This window comes from Anomaloglossus baeobatrachus, chromosome 1, assembly GCF_048569485.1.
Source record: "Anomaloglossus baeobatrachus isolate aAnoBae1 chromosome 1, aAnoBae1.hap1, whole genome shotgun sequence".
NCBI lineage: Eukaryota > Metazoa > Chordata > Amphibia > Anura > Aromobatidae > Anomaloglossus > Anomaloglossus baeobatrachus.
In genome coordinates, this window is record NC_134353.1 from 106,050,988 (window position 1) to 106,077,687 (window position 26,700).

At 42.4% G+C, this 26,700-nt stretch overlaps 1 protein-coding gene across 6 annotated transcripts in view; it reads left to right on the forward strand.

The window, feature by feature from the left end:
* The window catches only part of PCDH7 (protocadherin 7), a 1,104,634-nt gene that overhangs the window by 11,149 nt on the left and 1,066,785 nt on the right, over window positions 1-26,700 (forward strand). The window contains exon 2 of one of the 6 annotated variants that reach the window (XM_075346951.1): window positions 19,123-19,185. The exons of the other annotated variants lie outside the window; for them this stretch is intronic. Coding sequence (XP_075203066.1) covers window positions 19,123-19,140 — 18 coding nt within the window. The 3' untranslated portion in view covers window positions 19,141-19,185. The remainder of the gene's footprint in view (window positions 1-19,122; window positions 19,186-26,700) is intronic. 6 annotated transcript variants of the gene reach the window in all.

Below are 26,700 nucleotides of genomic sequence, written 5' to 3' on the forward strand. Positions count from 1 at the left end.
GGTGCTCGGATACGGTCGGTGATCAGCCTAGTGCAGGCCGCTTCCAGTGTTTGAATGGCTTACACTGGGGGTAACAACAGCATGGTCAGATGTGAGGGTACAAACAAAAAATAAAAAAAAATGTAAAAACTCCTTCCACCCTCCCCCGGAAGTGATCGCTATGTGCCGCCCCCGGTAGACCGCTAATGTAACGGTGGTGGGTCCGAGTGGTGATGTGGCCATAACGGGCACGTGCAGCCAGCTTTTGTGACGGGGTAACAATAATATTTAATAGGGAAAAATAAAATAAATAAACAAAGCGTATGTGACACCAGTTGGGATATTCAGCTTTGGTATGGCCGGGCACTGCTGGTGGGACCCAGGAGTTAGGTGGTGATGCACAGTGCAAGAGGGTTGTCCTCTCACCCCACCAACTAGGGCTGGTTCCTGGGGATGTTGAGGTAGGGATGGCGCAGCAGAGAATAAATCAGCCAGAGAGGACAGGGAGCCTTTACTGGAGATTTGCAGAACAGTGTGCAACATTCCTAACAGCATTCACAAGGATGGTAGTTTCTCATACCTCAATAAGATTGGCTTCTCTGCTGTGCGGTGGTAGTGTGTTCCTCCTGCCACTTCATCCCTTCCTGTGAATAGGTGTCTGGGAATCATGGGATTTCCAAGAGAAGAACAATCTGGATCTTTATCCCTTCCGGCGAGCAGGCAACTCGAATCCTGAGGGAACACTAAGGGGTACTTTACACGTTGCGACATTGCATCCGAAATATCGTCGGGGTCACATCGTTAGTTACGCACATCCGGCGCCGGTAACGACATCGCAATGTGTAAATCCTAGATACGCCGATAAACGATCGCAAAAGCGTCGAAAATCGGTGATCTGTGTAGCGTCGGTCATTTTCATAATGTCGGGTCGACTGCAGGTACGATGTTGTTTGTCGTTCCTGTAGCTCCACACATCGCTGTGTGTAAACCCGCAGGAGCGACAAACATCTCCTTACCTGCGTCCCATCGGTTACACGGAAGGGAGAAGGTGGGCGGGATGTTATGTCCTGCTCATCTCCGCCCCTCCGCTTCTATTGGCCGGCCGATTAGTGACGTCGCGGTGACGTCGCTGTGACGCCAAATGCACCCCCCCCCTTTGATGGAGGGATAGTTCGGTGGTCACAGCGATGGCGCTGAGCAGGTGAGTGCGTGTGAAGCTGCCGTAGCAATAATTTTCCCTACGGCAGCAATCACCACATATCGCATGTGCGACGGGGGCGGGTACTTTCGCACTCGGCATCGCTAGCATCGGCTAGCAATGTCGCAGCGTGTAAAGTACCCCTTACTGTTTCTTCTAGAAGTTTCCAGACCCAGTCATGTCACTGTGCTCCCAGGCAATTCACTGCTCCTTGTAAAAAGGCTAATGGCAGTGTCTCAGTTTGCCTGGTGGTCTAGGGAGTAATAGCGCTATATAAATGAATACATATTATTATTATGATTATTATTATTAATACCCTGCCAATGTGTAGCTGTCCCCCCAGAGGTTTTATCAGTTACCTCAGGACAGGACTGTCTCCATGTTATACTCCTCACTTCACCTCACACCAACGTCAACTCCATCTGACTGAATTTACCTCACACCTTAGCTCCTCCCCTTTCTCCTTCTGGGATGCACCCACAAGCTATATTATTAGCTTAGGTGAACCACCCCAGTAAGGGAGTGTGGGCAAATGTGTGTTTGTGGTGAACAGCAGAGAAAATCAAATCTCATTACAGTTGACAATACATCTTATACATATTGAAATACACAGGTAGGTATTATTTGTGGTGATCCAGGCACAGGGCACCACAGCTGTATGGATGGCTGCATGTGAGCGGAGACCTGAACTGCCCAATCAGTGACTTCCAATAGGGTTCAGGTCAAGTCGGGTTCCCAAACCGAACTATCTAAAGTCTGGTTAAACCCCATGAACCAAACTTCCACAGATCCGCTCATCTCTACATATATTCTCTATGCCATAATAATTCTAAAGAATTACTTTTCTTAGAACTCTGCATTGTCCCAATTTTCTGTTAATCATCCTATGAATCTATGAAAAAATTGGCAATTTAACAATCCTGTCATTAAAGGGAATCCATCAGTAGATTTTTGCTATGTAATCCAGAGACAGCATGCTGTAAGGGTTAACACACAGATTTCAGCAATGTGACTCTGCCGGCTGTTGTTTACTTAGAATGATTGTTTTAGAAGCAGGACCTTATCATTGCTAGGACTACAGCAGTGCCATGCCTGGTAGTCTGGCACCCCCCCCTCTTGTGATTAGCAGCTCACTGTCTATAGATATTGAACATAGAGAGGCTGGTGTGGGCGGGGTTTGCTTTCTGAGCTCTGTTACAAGCCAAATCTAAAAACTCTGTGTCAGAATGGCTGCACCCAGTAATCTAAGGGATACATCGTTGGATTTGGGGTCTCTTTGACTACATCATGCTGCTCTCAGATAAGGTAGCAAAACTTGCTGAGAGATTCCCTTTAACAGAGTATACTCTTACTCACGGTCAGTATTGATTATACAATGTCAGACTACGCAGCGACATTGTTAAAAAGGTTGTTCAGTACGTAAGAGCGCCTTATTAATGTCACCAATGTGCTGCTTGAAATAAATAAATGCCTGGTTATCTCCTGGATTACCAACGCTCCTACTCTCCGAGAATTGTGGTTACCAGGAATCTCGTGAGCGGAAGGGCAGTGCTGGTCCGGAAGGTAAGTATGCATGGCTTTTATTTCATGCAACAGTTTGGGAACATTCATAAGCGGTTTTCCAATAGTGGATGACCCCTTTAATTGGCTAAAAAAACAGTAAGGGGTACTTTGCACACTACGACATCGCAAGTGCGATGTCGGTGGGGTCAAATTAAAAGTGACGCACATCCGGCATCGCAGGCGACATCGTAGTGTGTAAAGCCTAGATGATACGATTAACGAGCGCAAAAGCGTCGTAATCGTATCATTGGTGTAGCGTCGGCGTAATCCATAATTACGCTGATGCAACGGTCCAATGTTGTTCCTCGCTCCTGCGGCAGCACACATCGCTGTGTGTGAAGTCGCAGGAGCGAGGAATATCTCCTACTGGCGTCACCGGGGCTCCCATAGGATATGCGGAAGGGAGAAGGTGGGCGGGATGTTTAATCCCACTCATCTCCGCCCCTCCGCTCCTATTGGCCGCCTGCCGTGTGACGTCGCAGTGACGTCGTACGACCCGCCCCATTAATAAGGAGGCGGGTCGCCGGTCAGAGCGACGTCCCAGGACAGGTGAGTCCATGTGAAGCTGCCGTAGTGATAATGTTTGCTACAGCAGCTATCACAAGGATATCGCAGCTGCGACGGGGGCGGGGACTATCCCGCTCGGCATCGCAGCATCGGCTTGCGATGTCGCAGCATGCAAAGTACCCCTACGAATAACAGGAAGGACAGAATGTAGAGTTCTTAGAAAAGATGTCCTCTGTCCGACCAGAAAGTGATGATGAGGATGTCATTCTCTCTGATCTTCCTAAATTACCACGTGAAGGTTATATGTAATTTACTCCACCATAAACCGTCCACAATTATGTCTTATAAAACTAAATAAGTGAGAACATCTACCGTAATTAATTGCTGTGGGTTTTGCCTTTGGTAGTAACTTTTATGTTGGCTTTATACTTTGTACTACTCATGTATTATGTATACCCATCATCTTCCTCTGGGTGCCATTACTTAACCAGTTGTCCCAATACATAAATGTGTAACTCGTTATGATATTTAGAGAACGGTATTACTCCAGTTTTCCGTCATTCTTGGATCAGAATCATATTTGTCTCATTTGAGAAGTTTCCTTGTAATTATATTACAGTGATTGGGATTGCAGAGCTGAAATAATCCAGATTAGTAATGGTGGAAGTATGTTGTGAAGGTCGGTGGTGGCACGTGCTCCAGAGAGGCCGTAGCACGTGGGACTACACCACATAACCACATTGGGTGGTCTAAGCCTGTATAATATAACAATTCGGAGAATGTCAATGGCAGGATAATGTTATCCTCCAGGAAAGCTTCCAGATGTGTTAGGTCTGGAAGAACAAGGCAGTAAGAAATAGATATCGTAAAGGACAACCATCATGGGGCCCTGTAACCCAACAATACTATAATATATGTATGATTATTTCCTCCACTATGGTCATATATTCCTGTCTAGTGAACACAAGGGCAAATTCATCAAAAACTCAATGATTGGTGTGTTAATAAATTGTGGAAAACCCTGTGAAATAGGTAAAGCCCAAGCGAACCCGAGCCAGGCTTACATTTTATGTTAGGTTTGGTTGTTGCTGTTATTATATTATTTGTGTATTCTTATTAATATACTTTGCTACTACTATTGAGTGGTTGTTAGGATGGGGCATCCTTCAGCTCTGTTCACATATCCATTTATCTGTTCCAAATACCCTCGAGGTAAACTGATAAATGGGATCAGTATCCTGGCCATTCCTGTTCCAAACACACGCAGACGGCCCTACTGATTTATATGTTTCTTGCTTATTCTTAGGATAGAAGAAAAAAGCCCTCATGCAGCATGCTAATTCCGTATATCTGGTCTAAAGTGAGCAGACAAGCTGACTAGATAGGCTTCCATGTGAACATAGTCAAAGGACTTCATCTGGTGAACACCAATGCCCCAGTGTCATTGCTACTCGTTCTCAGATGTCCATGCCAATCAGTCTGAGCACGGACCACTAGGGCACTGACTTGCCGTGGCCTTCCTGACCCAAGCGTGACAGCTTCAAATATTCAAGTTGAAAGATTGGTGGCCAGTTTCTGTATTGTGGTCCGAAATCAGACCGAAATCAGACCGAAATCCACGGACGTCTGAATGACCAAACACTGATGCTAAAAGTGACCAAACACTGATGGTAAAGACTGACCAAACACTGATGGTAAAGACTGACCAAACACCGATGGTAAAGACTGACCAAACACCGATGGTAAAGACTGACCAAACACCGATGGTAAAGACTGACTAAACACTGATAGTAAAGACTGACTAAACACTGATGGTAAAGACTGACCAAACACTGATAGTAAAGACTGATCAAACACTGATGGTAAAGACTGACCAAACACTGATAGTAAAGACTGACTAAACACTGATGGTAAAGACTGACCAAACACTTATAGTAAAGACTGATCAAACACTGATGGTAAAGACTGACCAAACACTGATGGTAAAGACTGACCAAACACCGATGGTAAAGACTGACCAAACACTGATAGTAAAGACTTACTAAACACTGATAGTAAAGACTGACCAAACACTGATGGTAAAGACTGACCAAACACTGATGGTAAAGACTGACCAAACACTGATGGTAAAGACTGGCCAAACACTGATGGTAAAAACTGATCAAACACTGATGGTAAAAACTGACCAAACACTGATAGTAAAGACTGGCCAAACACTGATGGAGAAACTGACTAAACATTGATGGTAAAGACTGGCCAAACACTGATGGAGAAACTGACTAAACATTGATGGTAAAGACTGACCAAACACTGATGGTAAAAACTGACCAAACCCTGATGGTAAATACTGACCAAACCCTGATGGTAAATACTGACCAAACCCTGATGGTAAATACTGAAGAAACACTGATGTAAATACTGACCACACACTGATAGTAAAAACTGACAAAACACTGATGGTAAAAACTGACCAAACACAGATGGTAAAAACTGACCAAACACTGATAGTAAAGACTGACCAAACACTGATTGAAAAACTGACGAAACACTGGTGGTAAAAACTGACCAAACACTGATGGCAAAATCTGACCAAACACTGATGGCAAAAACTGACCAAACACTGATGGCAAAGACTGACCTAAGGCCCGTTTCACACGTCAGTGAAAAACAATGACGTTTTTCACTGGCGTGTAAAACACGCACATGTCCCTGCGTGTGCCGTGAATCACGGCACACGTGGGTTGTCTAAGTGCAATCCGGGCTCCGTTCTCCGTGGCCTGTGATTGCACTTAGAGATTAACTCACCTGTGCGCGCTCCCGCTCTCCATGGTGCTGATCGCTCCCGCGGTGCAGCATCCGGCCGGTGCTGACCCCCGCAGCAGCTGCTTCCGGGTCGGCTGTGTCGTGCATCATTAATATGCGCGACAGTAATCAGCCGGCTTAGAAGCAGCAGGGAGAACGGTCTGCAGAGAGCGCGGCTGAAGCCGGGTGAGTAAAAATGTTTATTATTTTAAATGCACGTTTTTTTCTGGCACGTGTTTCACGGACCACACCACTGTGTGGTCCGTGGGACATCATTGATGCCAGAAAAAAATGGACATGTCTCCGTGCGGCAATCACGCACACGCGGGTACGCCGCACGGAGACACATTCAGTGAAAAATTACTGACGTGTGAGCAGACCCATTCATTATAATGGGTCTGCGTATGTCAGTGATTCTGGTACGTTTAAAAAAAAGCACAAACGTACCAGAATCACTGACGTGTGAACGGGGCCTAACACCGATGGAAAAACTGACCAAACACTGATTGTAAAAACTGACAAACACTGATGGTAAAAACTGACTAAAAAGCTAATGGCAAAAACTGACCAAACACTGATGGCACAAACTGACCAAACACCGATGGTAAAGACTGACCAAACACTGATGGTAAAAACTGACTAAGGCCCTGTGCGCATTTGCCGGTTTTTGCCGCGGATTTCCTGTGGTTTTGCTGCATGTTTCACTGCAGAAAATGTTCATAACATCTCTGCAGTGATTCACCTGCAGAGTTAATAAGGAGTTAATAATAAGTAATAATGAGTTAATGGCGGCGGATCGCCGCCACTAAGTCCAGGCTTGATCATGGCAGTGTCTATGAGACAGCTGACATGATCAACCCGTAAGTAAAGTGAAAAAACACACACACCGAAAAATCCTTTATTTTAAATAAAACACTGAAAAATCCTTTACTTTAAATAAAACACAAAAAACCCTCCTCTTTCACCCCTTTATTAACCCCTCCCAAAACAAAGCTCCGACGTAATCCACGTCCTGCGATGCTTGCATCCAGCCGCGTCTGACACTTACACTGCTGAATGCAGCCTTGCAAGGAGACTGCAGAGGTAACCACAGGGCATTTCCCACGGCCGGTAATGTGAACTCACTACCGCTCGGGAGAAATGCAGGGTGTTGATTGATCTGTCTTCTATCTATCTATCCTCTATCTATCCCTCTATCTAGTCTTCTATCTATTTGTCTATTTATCTATCTATCCACTATCTATCTCAGAAGAAAATGATTTTTTTTTTCAATGTGCTTTATTGCATTGAATGCAATAAAGCACATGTACCAACCCGCACGTGGCAAAACCGCGGCAATACCGAGAATAATATCGCGGTAAAACCGTGGCAAACCGCATGCGGTTTTCGGGTGCGGTTTGCCGCGTTTTTTTTACTGCAGGTGCGGTAATCTTTCAGACCCTGCGGAATTTTCTTAAGAGAATTCCATTTTCCAGTGCGCACAGGGCCTAAAAGTTAATGTCAAAAACTAACCAAAGACTGATAGCACAAACTGACTAAACACTGATGGTAAAGACTGACCAAACACTGACGGAAAAACTGACCAAACACTGATGGTAAAGACTGACCAAACACTGACGGAAAAACTGACCAAACACTGATGGTAAAGACTGACCAAACACTGACGGAAAAACTGACCAAACACTGATGGTAAAGATTGCCCAAACACTGACGGAAAAACTGACCAAAGACTGATTGCACAAACTGACCAAACACTGATGGTAAAGACTGAGCAAACACTGACGGAAAAACTGACCAAACACTGATGGCACTTGGGCTGTTTTTTTTACATACTTGAAAAATCAGTGACATCAGAATGAGTTTGAAGGATGATTCTAGAGCCTTGTAGTACTTTCCCTTCCCAGTATTTGGACAGATGTTGTTGCCTTTAGTGTCGCTGTAAATTGCATATTTCAGTTTTGCGAATACATTTCAAGACTTGTATGTAACTTTTTTTCTAAGGTGTTGGTTGTTGTTTGGAATGTACATAAATCAGAAGTGTCACTGCTAATGGAAAACAATCTGAAATATTCTTCACATATTTTATGCTACATTTTATGCCCCGATCGCATTTTTGGAGACATTTTCTGGAACAAAAATACATCCTTTCTACCTAATCTCAGTGGGAGTCCTGGAGAGGAGAATGCTGGCAGCGCGGGGTCTTTAGAAACCAAATGCGTTAATATGGTGTCATTGTGAGAAAGATGTGTTGAGATAAGAGCTTAGCGCAGCTCGGCCAATGCTAAGCTGTGCAGTTCACAGGATCTCGATAAAACCCAACACGCACTTTACAGCTATCATCACCTGCACGATGCGCACAACAATCCTCTGCCCCAATAAATGTACCGGTGAATGATGGAAGGTGGGGGCCGTATTCTGCTTCTGTATATTACACCGTATGTCGCCTCTTTGCTTGGGTTAATACTTTGCTATGGTTTATGTCGTAGCTGTTAGCCATAGGATTTCCCATGTGCTGGAGGCGCCGGGGACGTTACAGCTTGTAATTGTACTTTCTATTGGGAAGCTTATGTGACATCTCGTGCATGACAGGTAGTGTCAGCCTTTTTTAATAATATGCTTGATATCTTGCCTGGAAGGGTGTTGGTACATGGAACCAGAATTAATTATTTTAATAACATTTTCATAAGTGGCTGCACAGGGCGCATATTTAGCTTTATTGGGAATTAATGTGTCTTTGTAGCTATTTTGTTTTGCTAAAAAAAGCCTTTTTTGTAGTATTAAAGGAAGGTTTGGGTGCAAATATTCTACCGAGATAGGTAGACAGATAGGAATGGAAAAAAAATGTCTCATTGTCTCTGCCGAAGCATTGGGCTTTCAATAAATACTATATTTTGCCAGTTTTTCTTATTCCATACGTACTGTGGTTTTTGCACCTGCACTTTATTTGATTGATGCTGCTTTATCTATTTTTGAATGATAGGGGGATACGAGATAGATAGGATATAGATAGGTACCATCTTTCCCTGAAAATAAAACCTACCCCAACAACAAGCCCTTGCCTGATTTTGCAGGATTTTAGGAGAATGCTTGAAATATAAGCCCTACTCCAAAAGTAAGCCCTTTTTACATTCAGGGCATGCACAATTTCTCAGGGACTCCACTCTCTTAGGGACCCCAGCAGTTGTATTCCAAGTTTAAGATTGTTTAAGGACCTTCACAGTCATGTGACATGATGTAATCAAAGGTCTCTTAATTACCGGAGTCTAAAAGAACTGAACAGGAGGCAGGCTGGTATTCAGGACTGGCATTAAGGGGAAGGGAGAGCAAACTGGGCAGTTTCACAGGGCCGCTATTTCCCTAGGGGCCCCAACGTTTATATCCTGATAATAGGACTGGTTAAGGACCTTTTTGACATCACATCATGTGACCAAAGGTTTCTTAATTATAGAAGTCTCAAAGAACTGAACCGGAGACAGGTTGATATGCAGGACTGGCATTGAGTGGAAGGGAGAACAAACTGGGCAATTTCACAAGGCCCCCATTCTCCTAGGGGCCCCAGTTTTTATATCCTGATTATAGGACTGCTTAAGGACCGTTTTGATGTCACATCATGTGACCAAAGGTCTCTTAATTGCAGGAGTCTATAGCTGAAGAGCAGACTGGTCTACGTGTTACACACTGGGTATTGGGGAGTTATGTTGATGCTCCAGATTGTAATATGACTATATTTGAATAAATGTTGATTTTTTTTTTGTTCAAGAATAAATGTGGATTGTTGTTCATGAGAAAAAAAATAAGATACCCCCTGAAAAATAAGCCCTAGCCCATATTTTGTAGCAAAAAAATAATATAAGACCCTGTCTTATCTTCGGGGAAACACGGTAGGTAGATAGATAGATAGATAATGGATAATGGATAGATAGATAATAGATAGATAGATAGATAATGGATAGATAGATAATAGATAGATGGATAGATAATGGGTAGATAGATGGATAGATAATAGATAGATGGATAGATAGATAGATAATAGATAGATAGATAGATAGATAGATAGATAATGGGTAGATAGATGGATAGATAGATAGAGGGATAGATAGATAGATGGATAGATAGATAGATAATAGATAGATAGATGTTTAGATGGATAGATAGATAGATGGATAGATAGATGGATGGATAGATAGATAATAGATAGATAGATAGATAATGGATAGATAATGGATAGATAGATAATAGATAGATAATAGATAAATAGATAGATAGATAGATAGATAATGGGTAGATAGATGGATAGATAGATAGATAATAGATAGATAGATAGATAATGGGTAGATAGATAATGGATAGATAGATAATAGATAGATAGATAGATAATGGGTAGATAGATAATGGATAGATAGATAGATAATAGATAGATAGATGGATAGATAATGGGTAGATAGATGGATAGATAGATAGATAGATAGATGGATAGATAGATAGATAATAGATAGATAGATAATGGATAGATAATGGATAGATAGATAATAGATAGATAGATAATAGATAGATAGAGGGATAGATAGATAGATAATAGATAGATATATAGATAGATAATAGATAGATAGATAATAGATAGATAGATAATAGATAGATAGATAGAGTTTCACTGGAATGTCGATATCTCACCTGTAACATTGACTCTGGCAGACAACTGTTCAGTTACATGTAACTTTTGGGCTGTGTGCGCTCCCTGACTTTTTTATGCAAATTTGGTGTAGATTATCATGCAGATTGTTTCCCAAATCTGCATGTCTATCCTTATCCCAGCCAAAGTCAATGAGAATTCTGAAAGGCTGTGCGCACGTTGCTTCTTTTTTTTTATTTGCAGATTTGGGTGCAGAAAAAAGAAGCCGCGTGTCAATTGTTGGTGTATTTTTTTCCTGCGTTTTTGAGCTCTTCTCACCAATGATTTCACTAAAAAAAACCCACACCAAATAATACCTGTTATTCTGCCCCAAGGTGTGTGAAAATTTCTGCGCCTAATCTGCAGCGTGCACACATATCCTTACACTACTCTCATTTACAAAGTTACCTCTGCTTCTATATAATAGCAAACTGGGTAGTTAAGTGAATGACAAGGTTCACTTTTGTATGTACATAGTGAATCAATTGTATCATGCCAATTATACTTTTCAGATAGGGTGATGGAGGGTCCACTCCTGCCTTAGGGCCCACCGGGGAATTCTCTGGTGCTCCAGTGGGCCAGTCCAAGCCTTTACATAGAAAGATAAGAAAGAGATTAATAGCAATACTGTAGACAGTAGATCGATTAGGTGGAAAAAGAGATATAGATAGATAGAATTCATCCCCAATAAAGTAAAATGTTATTCAAGTTTACGTAAACGTTTTGCCAGGTTTTTGGTTCACAGGTGTGTGAAATGAAGACCATATTTAAAGGCTCCTTATCACAATAAATGGGGTGTCTGGTCTACAAGCAGAATCCTGTCTATATCAGTGTGCATACAGAGATAACAGTCAGTCACTGGTTAGCACCGCCCCCTTGACTTCTGAGCCCATTATATGCAGGGATTTCAAAGAGGAACCTTTGTTAATATAACATCCAAGTGGACCATTTCTACTTTGTTGTGGAAAACCAGAATGGAAACGATTTGTACTTTAGGTGTCCCCATCAATTCTTTTTTTCATAAGGTTACAGAAATGTGCAAGAGCGAGCATAAGATAGAACGCTTGAGAGAGAGAGAGTGAAAGAGAGACCGTGAGAGAGATTGTGCGAGAGCGCGAGTGCGCTTGAGAGAGAACACGGGAGGGAGAGTGGGTGAGAAACAGAGAGTGCGAGAGAGAGAACGTGAGAGAGAACACGTGAGAGAGTGTGAAAGAGAGAGTGAGAGAGATCGTGTGAGAGAGCAAGTGTGCGTGAGAAGGAATGTGAAAGAGAACGCGCACGTGTGAGAGAGAGCGAGAGAAAGATTGCATGAGAGAGCGAGTGCGCGCGAGAGAGAACATGAGAGAAAGCGTGAGAGAAAAAGAAGAATGCTGGAGATCGCCACCCAATATGTCACCACATGTCATAAGCTGATGGGAACTAAAAACCCCTTAATGGACCATCATTTCCCAAATTGTGCCTCCGATACCCCATCCCCACAACGCTAACCTACTCCCCTGTCACACTTCTTTTTCTTGCTTTGGCAACACTAATTGTATTTTGGTCCTGCCAATAAAGCCTATTTGACTTGATTTGTGAGGGTGAGAGACAGAGTGTGCAAGAGAGAGAGCAAGAGAGAATATGAGAGAGAGAGAGCGAGAGAGAATGTGAGAGAGAAAGAGCGCACGCGAGAGAACGTGAGAGAGAACACACGCAAAAAAAGAACGCGCGCAAGAGTGAAAACATGCACACTAGAAAGTGAACGTGCACGAGAGAGAGCACGCAAGGGAGAACGCGAGGGAGAGAACACGTGAAAGAAAGAGAACGCATGAGAGAGAGTGGGAAAGAGCGCGAGAGAGAGTGCGAGAGAGAACGTGCGCGAGAGAGAATGCGCATGCGAGAGATTGTGAGAGAGAATGTGAGTAAAAGAGAGAGAGCGTCCGAGAGAAGGTGAGCAAGAACGCACGCAAAAAAAGAATGCATGCAAGAGAGAGAACGCACGCAAGAGAGAGAACATGCACACAAGAGGGTGAACATGTGCACGAGGAAGCATGCAAGAGAGAATGCGAGAGAGAACACACGCGAGAAAGAGAGAACACACGCGAGAAAGAGAGAACACGTGCGCAAGAGAGAGAGAGGGAACGCGCGCGAGAGAGAGCTAGAGACAATCTGAGCTAGACACCATTTTCAGAAGCCACTATAGCATTGCAAGAGTACTTCCAGGCACTTATTTTAAGTCATTTTTTAAAATACTTTGAATGAAAACTTCTCATTTTATATATGTGCATATATATACACACACACACACACACACACACACTCACACACACATTTTTACCTCTATTGTTTTTTGTAGCTCCTGACTTGCTCCACTCTTTCTCGTCGTCTTGCTCTGCCTTTTGAATGTTCATCTTCTGCTCTCAGCATAATATCTAATCAAGGACATGTCGAGCAGAGATAAAATATTGTCTCGTATTGATAACGTTTTCATATCCTGTGATGCTATCGTGTACCTACATTAACTAATTGCCTTTGTGGAAGATATTGTGACTTTCTGTTATTTCATTGAATCCATTTTTTTTTAGATCTGTTCTCTTGTTTTGGTCTCTTTGTTGTATATAGTTCATCTGAGAGGACAAAAATCACATTGAGGACAAATGAAATTTTTCCAGCAAATGTCGCTGATTTGTTCAAGTTGACCAAATTGACTAGTTTAACGTTCTATTTAACATTTCTGCCATGGCAACATGTAACCTTAGTCATAGATACTGTAGGTTTCACTTTGCCGTTGTCTGGAAATATTTGGATTTTTCAGTTAAAATGTTATATAAAAGACATATGCAAATTGCCTCTTCATAAAGGAAGAAGACATAAAGGTCTAGTGCCACCCATTGGAAGTAGCAATCCGAAAAGTGTTGCTTTCGGGGCTGGTGGTGATAGTTGCAGCTCAATTTCAGAGCTGCCCCATCTTCTGATAGTGGTCTAGTCCAGATGCTGAATATCCGTCTCCTATTGATGTGAATGGCAGGTGGATGTGCAGTACACGGCCGCAACCGATATCAGTTGGCGAGGCAGCTCCGGAACTGAGCATTTCCGGATGCTACCACCAGCATCGGAGGCAACTGATTGGCTGGGATGTTGGGCACCGGCCGATCAGACATTGATAGCCTATCCTAAAGCGGGCTTTACACGCTACAATATCGTTAATGTTTTATAGTCGGGGTCACACCGTTAGTGACGCACATCCGGCGTCATTAACGATATTGCAGCGTGTGACACTTTTGTGCGACTTCAAACGATCGCAAAAGCAGCAAAAATCGTTTGCCGCGGAGAGGTCGTCCTAAAACCAAAAATCGTTTAACGCTCATTCGCGATGTTGTTTCTCGTTCCTGCGGCAGTACACATCGCTATGTGTGACACCGCAGGAACGAGGAACCTCACCTTACCTGTGGCCGCCGGCAATGAGGAATGAAGGAGGTGGGCGGGATGTTACGTCCGGCTCATCTCTGCCCCTCCGCTTCTATTGGATGGCCGCTGTGTGACGTCGCTTAGAAAGGAGGCGGTTCGCCGGTCACAGTGACGTCACTAGGCAGGTAAGTAGTGTGACGGGTCAGAGCAATTTTGTGTGCTATGGGCAGCGATTTGCCCGTGATGCACAAACGATGGGGGCGGGTATGCACGCTAGCGATCTTGCTAGCAAGATCACAGCGTGTAAAGCGGTTTTTAGGATAGGCCATCAATGTAAAAGTAGTGGACAATTCTATTAACTTCTTTTCTGCTGGGACCTCATTGTTTTACTAGGAGATGGTCACCTGGCTTGCCATCAATGGAGGAGAGCATAGTGGTGTACAATAGTATGATAGTAACAGAAAAAAGTGAGAAAATGAAAAATTAAATTTTCAAAAGTTTATATATCATTTCCATTATACAACTCTATATTGTTAATATCTGAAGTACTTTTTATGAAGGTTCTTGAGATAACTCTATTAATAATTGTTTTTTTTTTTGCCAAGTAAAGCAGTGTTATGGTAGATTTTAATTGAATAAAAAAAGTTTGAAGATAGATTCACTTTTCTTTTAAAATAAATAATAATTAAAAACAAGCACATACAGTACGTGGTAATGGGGCAGGTGTAATAAACAGGGGCTGGGTGCCTGAGAGGCAATATATTTCTCTTCCTTAGGGTACGCTCACATGGCACATGGCACTCAGACCAATGTTATTCAGTGAGGGACAGCAGATGGTCAGCATTCTTCTCATCCAGATCGTGGATGAGCGAAAAGTCGCAGCATGCTATGATTGTCTGTGAGAGCCGTATCACTTGCACCCATACAAGTCTATGGGTGCGAGTGAAACATCGGACTGTACTTGGATGACATCCGAGTGCAGTGCAATAATCGCATCAGCTGATAATGGAAGGGATGGGAAGATTAATCCCTCCCTCTTCTCCGCAGCACCCGCCCTCTCCTCCGCAGCTGTGATCCAGTCGCAAGATAGGGTCAATAGCATATCACATTCGATGTATTCACATTGGATGCCATACGATCACATAAATCTAGCCTTAAAGAGTTAATCTCAACATCACTAATGGATTTAAAAAACACAAGAGCAGGGGAATTTTTCATTTATTGTGAAATGCTTCTTTTCTAGATTACCGACTATGACTACAGTCGAACACTGGTAGACCAACATGTGCAGCATATGCAAACTCTGTTTATTAGAGGTTGTAAGCACTGATCAAAATTGATTAATCCGGGCAGCTTTACTACCCCCGATTTTGTGAAGGCAAAGCTTGTTCTGTTGGCTGCATTGTTGAGTTGGAGAGTGCATGTTATGGGGGCAGCGGTACATCGATGACTATGGTCCAAACTGTCAATCTATAGGAGAAAACTGCACCCCTTGGCACTGAAGAAGCCAGGAGGCAGGGGAACCCTGTGGTCCTGATGATGAAACATGAGACAGAGCACTACAGCTCATATTCTGTATTAAAGGAAACTCTGGACTCTTTCCAGACATTTTTCACCCCAACTTTTATCTGTTTTTCAAATATAATGCAATATTTAAGATGTATCGGACTCAGCTCTTTCATTTCTGGTTTGGTTGAAGAGATTATCTCTGCTGATCCTGAATGTGTAAAATGACAGGTGCTTGCAAGAATCAAACTAAAGGCCAAGACATGCCAATAATTGGGAGAATCCTGCCCTCACTTAGGTCTGTAGGTGCTTGAGAGCAAGGCTAGAACAAGATGCATGCAAAGTTGGCAGAAGTCTATAGCACCAATAATGCGCCTTATTTATAATTATTTTCAAAGAAAATCAGATGATGTGCCGGTGTCTCTGCTGACGCCATGACCTTCCTTACATATGTGGTAGTGACATGTGCATCGTCAGCAGAGTCGAGTCTGAACGAACAGCTGCCAGCGAAGGATTGCCCATCCAACCGCTGCCATCACGCTGCAAATACATCACTATCCCAGATCACTAGAGGACGGCGGCACTGACAGCTCCTGTAGAAATGAAGACTTATATTGGCTGAGAGCAGAACAGCCAGACGAGCTCATCTCTCATCTCAATACTTTGTTCCAGTTTTAATAGTAAAGTTTTTGCTATTAATGGAACAAACTGTAGAATGTTCACGCATCTCCGGTCGTTGATACAATATTCACTCTTTACGGTTCTCATAATGTTTGTGTCAGAATTTATCTGGATGTGGGGTCATTGTATCTGTGCTGAGAGCGGAGTGAGGTCTGATCATTAACCATCTGGGTACAATCACAGGCACGTCAGCAACGAGGACGAGAGACACCGGCAAACACTGGGTATAAAGGGTGCGCGTATATAGATAGATAGATAGATATATAGATAGATGGATAGATAAATAGATAGATAGATAGATGGATAGATAAATAGATAGATAGATAGATAGATAGATAGATAGATGGATAGATAGATAGATAGATAGAGAGATAGATAGATAGATAGATGGATAGATAGATAGATAGATAGATGGATAGATAAATAGATAGATAGATAGATAGATAGATAGATAGATAGATAGATAGATAGATGGATAGATAGATAGATAGATAGATGGATAGATAAATAGATAGATAGATGGTTAGATAAATAGATGGATAGATAGATGGATAGATAGAGAGATAGACGGATGGATGGATAGATAGACAGATAGATAGATGGATGGATGGATCAATTAATCTATGGATGGATAGATAGACGGATGGATCAATGGATCGATATATATGGATTGAAAGATAGATAGATAATAAGCCTGCTCTACACGTTGCAATTTCGCATACGATATCGTATGCGATTTGCAACGCCCCCATCGTATGTGCGGCATGTTCAATTTGTTGAACGTGCCGCACAAACGATTAACCCCCGTCACATGTACTTACTTTCCATGCGACCTCGATGTGGGCGGCGAACATTCACTTCCTGGAGTGGGAGGGACGTTCGGCGTCACATCGACGTCACACGGCAGCCACCAATAGAAGCGGAGGGGCGGAGCTGAGTGGGACGTAAACATCCCGCCCACCTCCTTCCTTCCGCATTGCTGGCCGGGAGCCGCAGGACGCAGGTAAGATCTGTTCATCGTTCCCGGGGTGTCACACACTACAATGTGTGCTACCCGGGGTACGATGAACAATCTGACGTGCAATTCTACAGACAGGTACGATGTGTATGCGATGAACGTTTTAACGTTCAATCGCAATCGCATGTACCTGTCGCACACTACAATGTAACTTACGATGCCGGATGTGCGTCACTTACGACGTGACCCTGCCGACACATTGTAAGATACATTGCAGCGTGTAAAGCGGGCTATAGACGGGTAGGTAGATAGATAAACGAATGGATTGATAGATAGAAGGATGGATGTACGGATAGATAGCTAGATAGATAGATAAACAGATGAATCGATAGCTAGACAGTTGGATAAATAGACGGATAGCGCAATGTATGGATGAATCGATATATGGATTGATAGATGGATAGATCGATAAATAAATTGATAGATAGATAGATAGACGGATGGAATGATAGATGGATGGATGATAGATAGATGGATTTATAGATCAATAGATAGATAGACGGATTGACGGATGGATGGATGGATAGATAGATGGATGGATAGATAGAAACATGGATGGAACGATAGATGGATGGATGGATAGATAAATAGATGGATGTATGGATTGATAGATAGATGGATTTATAGATCAATAGATAGAAAAACGGATTGATCAATAGATTGATGGATAGCTAGATAAATAGATACATAGATAGATAAATGGATGGATGATAGATAGATGGATAGATAGATAGAGAGATAAATGGATGGACAAATAGATACTGTAGATAGATAGATAGATAGATAGATAGATAGACGGAATAGATAGATGGATACACACTCATTAGTGGATGAATAGCTGTAGGTTGGAAATTGAAGACAAAACATGACAAACACATGTAAGCTGAGTGAAATGTGATAGTATGTGGGATGTGGGCTGGTTGTGAAATACTTATCATGGAGTTAGCATTCATGAAATTCCTTATGAAGCAGCTTGGTGTTCTTGTGTTTCTTTCCTAATGTCAAACCTCACACAGAGGTGAGCAAATCAATGTCAGGAGCTGATCAGTTACATCTAGGGACCTGCAGAATATTCTTCATTTTTTTCCCCATTGGAGCTTATTTGACACATTGGGGTTTTTTTGCCTTCCTCTGGATCAACATGTTAGGCTACGGGTTGAACTAGATGGACTTAGAGTCTCCCTTCAACCTTAAAAACTATGAAACTATGAAACTATGTGTGATGAGTAAGAGTTGTATTCTGGTCACAACTTTTTGATGACCCCTTATTTGCTCCTTTTGGCAACCGGTTGCTTCCCCACACACAGCTCGTCAATGTGTAACGGCCGGTGTTTTGCACTGCCGGACTGTGCTAGGAGGATGGTACAGCTGATCGGTCGGGTTGGGCACCGATTTAATAAAGGTGACTTATCCTATGGATGGGTCATCAATATGTTCTGAGTGCCGACCCTTTTCAGGCCTCATACACACTGACTTTATTGCTCTCTGTACAGTTCTGTGGGGCTCTGTGTGTCACCATATTATTGTGTTCTTCTGTATAATATTGGAGCCATATACAGGAATAGTAGGGGACCATAGACGTCTATGGGTGCTTTTTTATTAAGATAGTACAATGCTATATCGTGGTGTGATTGAGCCTTTACTCTCTACTTGGCTCCTTCACTTTCTCCATATCTGGTTTATTTTAATTTTAACCATTTTGTTTGTCTATTTTGTTAATTTATTTACAATTTCATCATTTTTTTACCTTTGTTTTCTCTCTTTTTTTTATTTATGTGCATATTTTTACATTTTCACATTTTCTTTTTCCAGTCCCATTTTTTGTTTTGATTTCACCATGTGGGGCCTTATCATCCGGATGAAGTACAAACCTTGGTACGTAACAGAAGGTGATGTTTAAGGGTTAAGCTTTATGGTGTCAAGTCTTTCTTTCTGTCTCACCTTTTGCTATTTGGTTTTTCCTTTCTGCATGCTTTTAAGCACCGTCTCGATATAACTGCACATTATTAGCATTTCCAGCTACATAATGGAAATCCTGCTTTGTTTGAGCGGTGATCCTCGGGTCTCTCGTGGCTCACCGTAAGCTCATCTGTAAACATCGCTATTAATGTTAGTCCTGCAAATGTAACCACAGCTGCAAATGAATGTATGTATTTTCAATTTCTGCATATACCGTATATTTCTGTGATATATATACACATATCTTTGTATAGATGTTTATAACTTTAGTAAATTGTATACTCTTTGCTGCTCTTCTTCTGGTATAAGCTTTTCACTATGGAAATAAGCCAATAATCTCTCCTTTATATACCAGGAACATATCATAGGACAATAAGATCAAAATGAGTAAAACGGGCATCGACTCTTGGTGTTGGTGAGATACCAACAAGTTACTGGCCGCACAGATATATCATTCCAATCAAACTCTGAAGCAATTGAGAAAAAACATATATTATTCTAGAAAAACCCTTTAAAAACCTTTTTGATGTCTCTCTTGTTTGCTCTTTTGCCGAGATAGATTTAGGAGCTACATTAGGCCCCCATAGTGTCACAGGGGTGTACGGATGGCACAGGGGCTCCTAGGCTGACCCCAAGACTGGGGTTCCTGTGCTGTCCCTTATCTCGACAGTAGACTTGATGGTAGCCAGGTTCGAGCCTCCAGCGTGGCCCTGTCTCCTGTCCAAGCCCTAATACTACTTACCCCCACACAGGGAGTGGGTTGGAAACCCAGTTACCAAAACCCCACAAATAATCATAGACAAGGGCAAACGAAAACTCATGCAAACTGCACTTAAACACAAAGAAGGGACAGTATGTGAACTGGGGAGTAATACAAAAGGGGTAGGACATAAATACACAACTCACAACTGGAGAACTCACACACCATGCTGAACCACAACTGGAATATCAGCATAGGACAAGATAACCACAAGAACTGAGGTAGCAGAAGCTATATCCGACAAACAGCCCTATAATCCAGAACCTTATAATGGCTGGAGTTGGTTAACAGTAACCTGAGCTCCCAGAAGCTGATCACAAGCCAGCAGAAATTAACTGTTGATGTACTGGAGAGCAGTGAAGCCAGAACCAGCCAACACCCATGACAGACTGTGCAACTAAGGAATCCCAGGCAGTTTGTTGGATTCAACAGTGTGAACAGAGTCTGACGCCACCATGACACCCAGCAAGTGCAGGGCAGAACACCGTACGACACATAGTCATTAGACTATTAGACTAAAGTTGGCTGGATCATCAAAATGCATAATTTCCCATTCTTTGGAGGTAGATGGGCCCTCCAACCTCATGAGCCCGAGTGTGAATGCACAGGATGCTCCAATGATATGTCCACCCGTGGACAACAATCTAATAAATATTGGGGCGATTGCATATATCCGATTTCGGACTGCCATTCACATTCTTCTCCTCTCAGGCCAATGTTTAAGCTTGCAGCTTTCTAGCTTTCTCATATAAAACACAGGCGAGTGAGTGCTCCTGCACATAGGACAGGCGGCTGAGATGGCTGTCAGCCAAAGGCATGTCGGAAGCATCGTTTGGCTAACAGTCATCTGATATATATGCCCATCCCACTGCTGGGAAGTGAAAGTTTTATATGATGCTGGGGGAACTGACGAAACCCTACAACCTACTGGTCACAATCTATTGGCAACATTGATATTGGGTGATCCAAACTAATCAAACTTTGGAACAACTAATAATTTAATGCTGAATTAAGACTATGGTAAGGTATGTTCAGGATGACATATACACCTTGAAGGTATCCAGATGTGTACTTTATAGTCTACTAGTTTACTATGGAAAAAGCAACTTTTAACCATGTAATTTTATGGCGTATGTCGGTTGGCTTACACCTCTATGCTATTGCCACCTTGGGGCACTGACAGAGGGGGAGGTTATGGGACAAAATGTGCCATGTGTTAGCATTGCATGAAAAGAAAAAAGGCTGGTACAACCCTCAATTGCATTCAAGGGGATGTCCACTACTAGGACAATCCCTTTTGATTCCACATGTTTACCCCAGGTAAAATAATAAATCCTATACTCGCCTGCCATACCGGTTCCCCTCCAGTAGTGTCCAGGATTCTGGAATTTATGTTTGTGACGTCACATGAGCCCTGTGTCCAATCAGTTCTGGCTTCCTTCTCCACAACTTTGGACCAAGCAATCAACAGGAAGTGAGCACAGCATCAATGCTCACTTCCTGTTGATTAACTCGTTTGGTTTGAAAGCGGGGAGAAGGAAGTCGGCGCTGATTGGATGCAGGGCCCATGTGATGTGACAACCCCACATGATCATCGGAACTGTGATCCCGGACACCGCTGGTAGGGCGTCGGTACTGGAGGAAAGTATAGGCCTTATTATTTTACCTGGGGAAAACATGAGGAATCAGAATGGGTTGTTTTAGTAATGGACAACCCTTTTAAAAGGCTGCAAATAATACAGACTAAAAAAATTCTTATGGAAAGCAATATGTAAAAATAGCAGTGTATATAGTGAAATCAGTGCACACCAAGGTTATTTTTATTATCTAATTGAAAAAATAAATATATATTCAGTACAGACGTGAAAATATGTAAAAACAATTAAAAACACACCCTAACAAGAAGGAAGAACAAACTATATGGTAAGGATCATAGTAAGCTCCCTACACAATCTGCCACCACCTAGATAGCAAATAAACTATACAAAACACCCTGAGATAAATAAGAAAATAATGCCCCTAAATTAGGCCTCTCATTTCCACACCCTAATTTAAACAAGAATGAATATGTTAGATGTTAAAAAGACCTGGTTTATGGTAGTAGCATCTATGAACACCTGAAGAAGGCTTATTCCATAGCCGAAACGCATTGTGATTGCCCTGTGTGTCAAAGAAAAATTCCTGTTGGAACCACTATTATATTTTTTGTTGGATTTTTCATGCCTGATGGGAGATTCCGTGTTTTGGTCCTTTTCGATCATCCCTTTAGCCCCTAAATTAGAGGGAGAGCTCATACAGATGACCGTATTTTTGGTCCATCATCGCAGCATGCATGATTTGTCTTTGAGAATTGAATCGCATTTGGCCATTCAAGTCTGGGGGTCCATAAAATAAATCAGACATCACTCCGATGGCATCACTGACTGACAGAACGGAGAAGGTGGAGACTCTCTTTTTTGTCTTTCTACCTCTGAGAAAAACCAAGCTCACTCTGACCAGACTCTGATTAGCATAATTGGCTGTTTTTCTCGGATGGAGAAAATATGAACGGGTGGATTCAGCCTAAAATCAAACAATGTCACTGCCAGAACAAGTAACTTTTTGTTATAAAGAGCAAAAAAGTAATGTCAAGCACAACCGTACAGTCATAAAATCCAGAATTTTATTCAATGGTTTTAAAAGGAGGCAAATTCATGTTAAAAGCTGACGCATTTCAGGCACAGTGTGCTGTTAGTCATGCATGAATATCGGCACACTGATCGGGCAAACTTTACCTGAAACGCATTAGCTTTTAACATGGGCTCGTTTTCTTTTAAAATTATTGAATTGGGCACACTTTGCCTCAAATGCATCAGCTTTTAACATGGATTCGGATCATTTTATAATTATTGAATTGGGCACACTTTGTCTGAAACTCGCCAGCTTTTAACATGGATTTGTCTCCTTTTAAAATGATTGAATCAGGCACAGTTTGCCTGAAACGCGTCAGATTTTAACATGGATTTGTCTCCTTTTAAAATGATTGAATCAGGCACACTTTGCCTGAAACGCGACAGATTTTAACATGGAATTGTCTCCTTTTAAAAATTATTGAATCAGGCACACTTTGCCTGAAACACATCAGTTTTGACATGGATTCACCTTTTTTTTTTTTAAATTATTGAATCGGGCACACTTTGCCTAAAACACATCAGCTTTTAGACATAGATTTGTTTCCTTTTAAAATTATTGAATCGGGAACACTTTGCCTGAAACGCGTCAGAGGTTAACATGGATTTGTCTCCTTTCAAAATGATTGAATCAGGCACACTTTGCCTGAAACGCATCAGCTTTTGACATGGACTCGTTTCCTGTTAAAATTATTGAATCGGGCCCTCTTCGCCTGAAATGCGTCAATTTTGACATGAAAATGTTTTCTTTTAAAATTATAGAACAAAATTCTGGATTTTATTACCATACGGTTGTGCCAGACATTACCTTTTTGCTTTTCATGTGGATTGCTGTGTTCACCAACTGGCATCGCCAACCCACGGAGACACTTCCCCCTTCTCCAGTGGTTGAGCTACGTGGTGAGCCTGTTTTGTTACATTTGTGTGATAAGTCGGCTTTCTATACTCCATGTGTGAGCGCCTCCATCTTCAGGGCATTGCATTCCGACCTATTTGCCAGATGTGACCCGTGAACTTGTGTGAACACAGTCTAATGCTACCACATTATGCACCTCATTAATTTTGCAAGAAATGTACTCGGCATACATATTTATTGGAACTGAATTATTTTACCATCTAGTAAGCAGCGTTATAGTATGAGCTGTGGGATGATAAATCACACATACACTAAGAGCACTACTTTTTAATTAGGCTTTTGAGACATTCCCTACGAGAGCTCCAACAAGACTCCACCGCCTGGCATCGTTACTGTATCATCGCTGAGAAACTGCTGTGCATTATAGATTTCTAGAAATCCACTGCATTGATACTAGAGAAAATAATGGTCCTATTTGTAAAGTAGAGACAAAGAATACAGTTATAGAATTACTGTCACGCTAGGGAGATGTATTAGGTTGTTACTTGCTATCTAGCGTTTCTCTACTTTGTCCCTAACTGACCTGCACTTATTATTTCCTCTATTTATAACTACACTGTGCGGCTATCATTAGCTTTGGGTTGACTTGCCAAAAATGGACATGGCCACTATAAAAGAAGTTGAATTATTAATTAATTAATTAATTTATTTATTTATTTACTTATTTATTTAGTATTAATTTCTTTTATATGGCATTTTTTTTCCGCTAAACTGAAAAAAAAAACTAGATGTCAGTCTTCTGTTACTTATATCTATACCTTAAGAAAATGGAAATTACTGGATAGTTGTAATTTTATTTTTTTTGGTTTTTTAGGATACCTTAAAATATATAATGATAGATGCTGACAGTAGAGTAAGTGACTGTTTAGATACCGTAGTTGCTAAGAACGTTTTATTCTGTTTCCTCGTTCTTATATTTCTATCTTGTATACTTGTTTATATTCTTATACTTTCCATCTATTCTTGCATTATGAAATAGACTTTTTGTATGCCTCTGGGGTCAACCCCAAGTCATGTAGAGACCATATTCCCCTTTTCCCTCCTGAACTTACCAATCGGCACAATCAGTAGCTAATGATGTAAGGTCCTATACACATTAGACAAAAGTCAGCTTAAAGGGGTTGTCCACTACTTTTACATAGATGGCCTATCCTTAGGATAGGCCATCAATGTCTGATCACCCGGCCCTCAGGCTGATCAGCTGTTCCGGTCCCGGCGGCGGCAGCAAGCAGCCGAAAAAGTGCTCAGTTCCGGCGCTGCTCCACCTTCTGATAGCAACTGTGACCGAGTACTGAATATCCATCTCCCATTTTAATCAATAGGAGGCAGATGTGCAGTACCCGGCCTCGGCCACTATCAGAAGATGGAGCAGCGCCGGAACTGAGCATTTCCGGCTGTCTGCTGCTGCCACTGGGTCTGAATACAGCTGATTGCTGGGGATGATGGGTGTCAGACCCCAGCTGATCAGACCCCAGCTGATCAGACATTGGTGATCTCTTCTAAGGAGTGGACATCAATGTAAGAGTAGTGGACAACCTTTTTAATCTGTTGATATCGATGGGGTCAGCTAACAGTCTAATCTGTAAGGAAGCCCCTCTCGCTTCCCAGGACATGATGTTGCTTATGTATATGTGGGGAGAGACAGTGGTCAACCCAGTGAGCCCAGTGAGCGCTCAGCTATCAGTGATAGTGTATGTGGCCATCTGGGAGTACGCGTTTCCCCATAACCAAGCAGTGGAAGTAAAGTGCCGTTCCGCTAATGAACAAGCAAAACCCTTGTTGGGTGAAATTATTTTCAAGCTTCCTTAACAATCACTATTCTTGGCAGCACATTGTCTTCTGTAAACAGGACATGTGCTGCCGAGTACAATGGCAGCCAGTGCAGACACAACAATGTACTACTGTACGTTCTATGTGCATAAGAAGGGTCTTTAAATGACCGCCGATTGGTAAACATGTAGCCAAATGGTAGTCGCTCAATTGCCACCATTGAGCAATGTAAAGAGTTCATAAGGGAACCTGTCAAGTGAAAAAATGCTATTAACCTGCAGATATTGAGTTAATCTGCTGGTTAATTGCAGCGAACATGCCTAACTTTTTGTGACTAGTGTATATATTTTCCAGAATAGCAATGACAGCGGCAGGTGTGATCTTGCTTTATTCATCATTCTAGACATTCTGTAGATTGCGTGCAGAACAAGTACAGCATTTTAGAAAACCTTTACAAACAGGTTAGAAGATGTCACTCAGAAGATCCCTGTGGTGAAACAGCTTTATTGCATACATATAACAGAGCCATATGCGCTGAGTCTGCATTGAAACACATGGAGTCCTTAAGACTTTCCACCATGGATCTTTAAAGGAACTCTGTCAGCAGGTTTCTGCAATGTAATCTAAAGACAGCATGCTGCAATAGTTAAAACAGAGACTTCAGCCCTGCATCTATTATCTCACAGTCGTTGTTTGTTTACCTGCAATATTAGTTTAATCCTGCTATCTTTATCATTAGTGGATCTCAGTGGTGCATGAGCTATAGTCTGACTCTGTCCCCTTCTCTGATTAGTAGCTTCTGTCTAAGGGTACCGTCACACTTTAGCGACGCAGCAGCGATCCCACCAGCGATCTGACCTGGTCAGGATCGCTGCTGCATCGCTACATGGTCGCTGGTGAGCTGTCAAACAGGCAGATCTCACCAGCGACCAGTGACCAGCCCCCAGCCAGCAGCGACGTGCAAGCGATGCTGCGCTTGCACGGAGCCGGCGTCTGGAAGCTGTGGACACTGGTAACTAAGGTAAACATCGGGTATGGTTACCCGATGTTTACCTTAGTTACCAGCGCACACCACTTAGCTTAGCGTGTGCAGGGAGCAGGAGCCGGCACTGGCAGCGTGAGAGCTGCGGAGGCTGGTAACGAAAGTAAATATCGGGTAACCACCTTGGTTACCCGATGTTTACCTTGGTTACAGCTTACCGCAGGCTGTCAGACGCCGGCTCCTGCTGCCTGCACATTCAGGATTGTTGCTTTCTCGCTTTCACACACAACGATGTGTGCTTATCAGCGGGAGAGCAACAATAAAAAAACGAACC